At 35.7% G+C, this 1873-nt stretch overlaps 1 protein-coding gene across 1 annotated transcript; it reads left to right on the plus strand.

Annotated features, from left to right (window-relative positions):
- Positions 1–681: 681 nt before the first annotated feature.
- Positions 682–1553, plus strand: LOC145104521 (uncharacterized). The gene is made up of 3 exons (XM_079041749.1): positions 682–953; positions 1023–1204; positions 1333–1553. Exons 1-3 carry the CDS (start codon positions 682–684, stop codon positions 1551–1553), a joined length of 675 nt encoding a protein of 224 aa, XP_078897875.1.
- The last annotated feature ends 320 nt before the right edge of the window (positions 1554–1873 follow it).

Below are 1873 nucleotides of genomic sequence, written 5' to 3' on the forward strand. Positions count from 1 at the left end.
AGCTAAAATCGGATACACATATGTTCTAAGAGTTCATAGAAGCCGATTTTGTGTGCAAGAAACTCTCTCTCAAGTCCTCCATTGTTGGTGGTGTTTTGTGAAGCATTTGAGGTGCTAAGCTTTTAAAGGCCAAGTTAACTAGCTACTACTAAGAGGTAAGTTATCTAACTACTTATATTGTTCAATTGTCAAAATTGTATGCTAGTTAGGATGTATGTTTTGGAAAATCAAATTGCATGTATAATTAGAGAAAACTTAGATCCAAAGCATCTAGGGTTACATGTGCACCATAAGGTTATTAGAGTGCTCAAAACCCTTCAAAAATCGATCTCTTTGTGAAGCTGCAAGAACAATGCTTTGGTTTGCGAATCTTCCTTTATACTTATGGGCTGATGCTGTTGCAACCGCTTGTTTTACTAAGAACCGTTCTTACATCAACAAAAGATTTCTGATTATTCCATACGAAATTCTTAACAATCAAAAACCTAACCTTAAATTTTTTCAGGTGTTTGAATCTAGGTGCTTTCTATTCAATTCCAATGGAAATCAGGACAAATTTGATGAAAAAGCCGATGAAGGAATATTTCTGGGACATTCACTAACTTCAAGGCATATCAAGTTCTGAACAAAATATCAAAGAAAATTGAAGAAAGTTACTATGTCACCTTTGATGACAACTACATGAAGAAATATCAAAAAGAAGATTGTCAATCTGAGGAAATTTTTCCGTCAACAATATCTACGACGATTACTCTTATGAACTTATATGAGGAATTTCTAAATTTGTTTGATGAACCTGAAAAGGCAATTTCCTTAGAATCGAAGGCCAAGGATAATCAAGAAGATGAATTGATAAAGATTATTAATAAGGTTGTTGAAGACAACGAGAATCGTCCTAAGCAACCAATTCCGAATGGACGTCAACTAGAACCTTCTGATACTTCTATCCAGGGGTAGAGTTCAACTCCAAACATCAATAACGATGTTTCACTCCAGGGGTAGAATCTAATTCCGAACGACAGGTCACTTGCAAACTTCCAGGAGGAGAATGAAAATAATGACTCGGATGTACAATCGGAATTTGTAGAAGTTTATGCTGAAATTGATCCGGCCTATGATCAGAACTATCCTTTAATGTCTAAATGGGCCAGAGATCATCCACGATATCAAGTGATCGGAGACTCATCTTTAGGAGTTCTTACACGTGCTCAAAAAAAGCCAAACAAACTGCATTATTTTCTAAATTGGAATTTTGCATGTTTAATTCTTTCATTTCTAAAATTGATCCTAAAACTGTTAAAATTGCTCTTGATCATGCATATTGGGTTCTAGAAATGCAGGATGAACTCAATGAATTTGAGCGAAATAAAGTATGGAGATTGGTTCCCACTCTGAATGATGCATCTGTAGTTGGAATGAAATGGGTGTTCCAGAATAAGATGGATAAAGAAGGAAACGTAATTCGCAACAAGGTAAGGTTGATAGTTAAAGGTTATTGTCAAGAAGAAGGAATCGACTACGAAGAGATGTTTACACTGGTGGCTAGGCTATAATCAATTCGTATTTTTCTCGCCTATGTTGCTCACAAAAATTTTGATGTCAATCAAATTGATGTGAAGTGTGTATTTCTGAATGGAGAGCTTGAAGAAACTGTCTATGTTGAACAACCTCCAGGTTTTGTGAACGAAAGATTTCCGAATCATTTCTATGTTCTGGATAAAGCGGTATATGGTCTTAAACAAGCTCCAAGGGCATGGTATGAAACTCTGACTCGTTTCCATAAGCAATCTAAATTTAAACAAGGTACTGTTGATCCTACCTTGTTCCGATAAAAGGAAGGTGACCATCTAATGATTGTTCAGATTTACGTTGA

Source organism: Lactuca virosa, chromosome 4 (assembly GCF_052849685.1).
Source record: "Lactuca virosa cultivar CGN04683 chromosome 4, Lactuca_virosa_CGN04683_v6, whole genome shotgun sequence".
Classification (NCBI taxonomy): domain Eukaryota; kingdom Viridiplantae; phylum Streptophyta; class Magnoliopsida; order Asterales; family Asteraceae; genus Lactuca; species Lactuca virosa.

Coding starts and splice junctions, on each gene's coding strand:
- LOC145104521 (XM_079041749.1), top strand. CDS start 682: ATGAAGAAATATCAAAAAGAAGATTGTCAATCTGAGGAAATTTTTCCG. Junction 954..1,022: donor TCTGATACTTCTATCCAGGG/GTAGAGTTCAAC, acceptor TCCGAACGACAG/GTCACTTGCAAACTTCCAGG. Junction 1,205..1,332: donor ATCTTTAGGAGTTCTTACAC/GTGCTCAAAAAA, acceptor ATTGGGTTCTAG/AAATGCAGGATGAACTCAAT.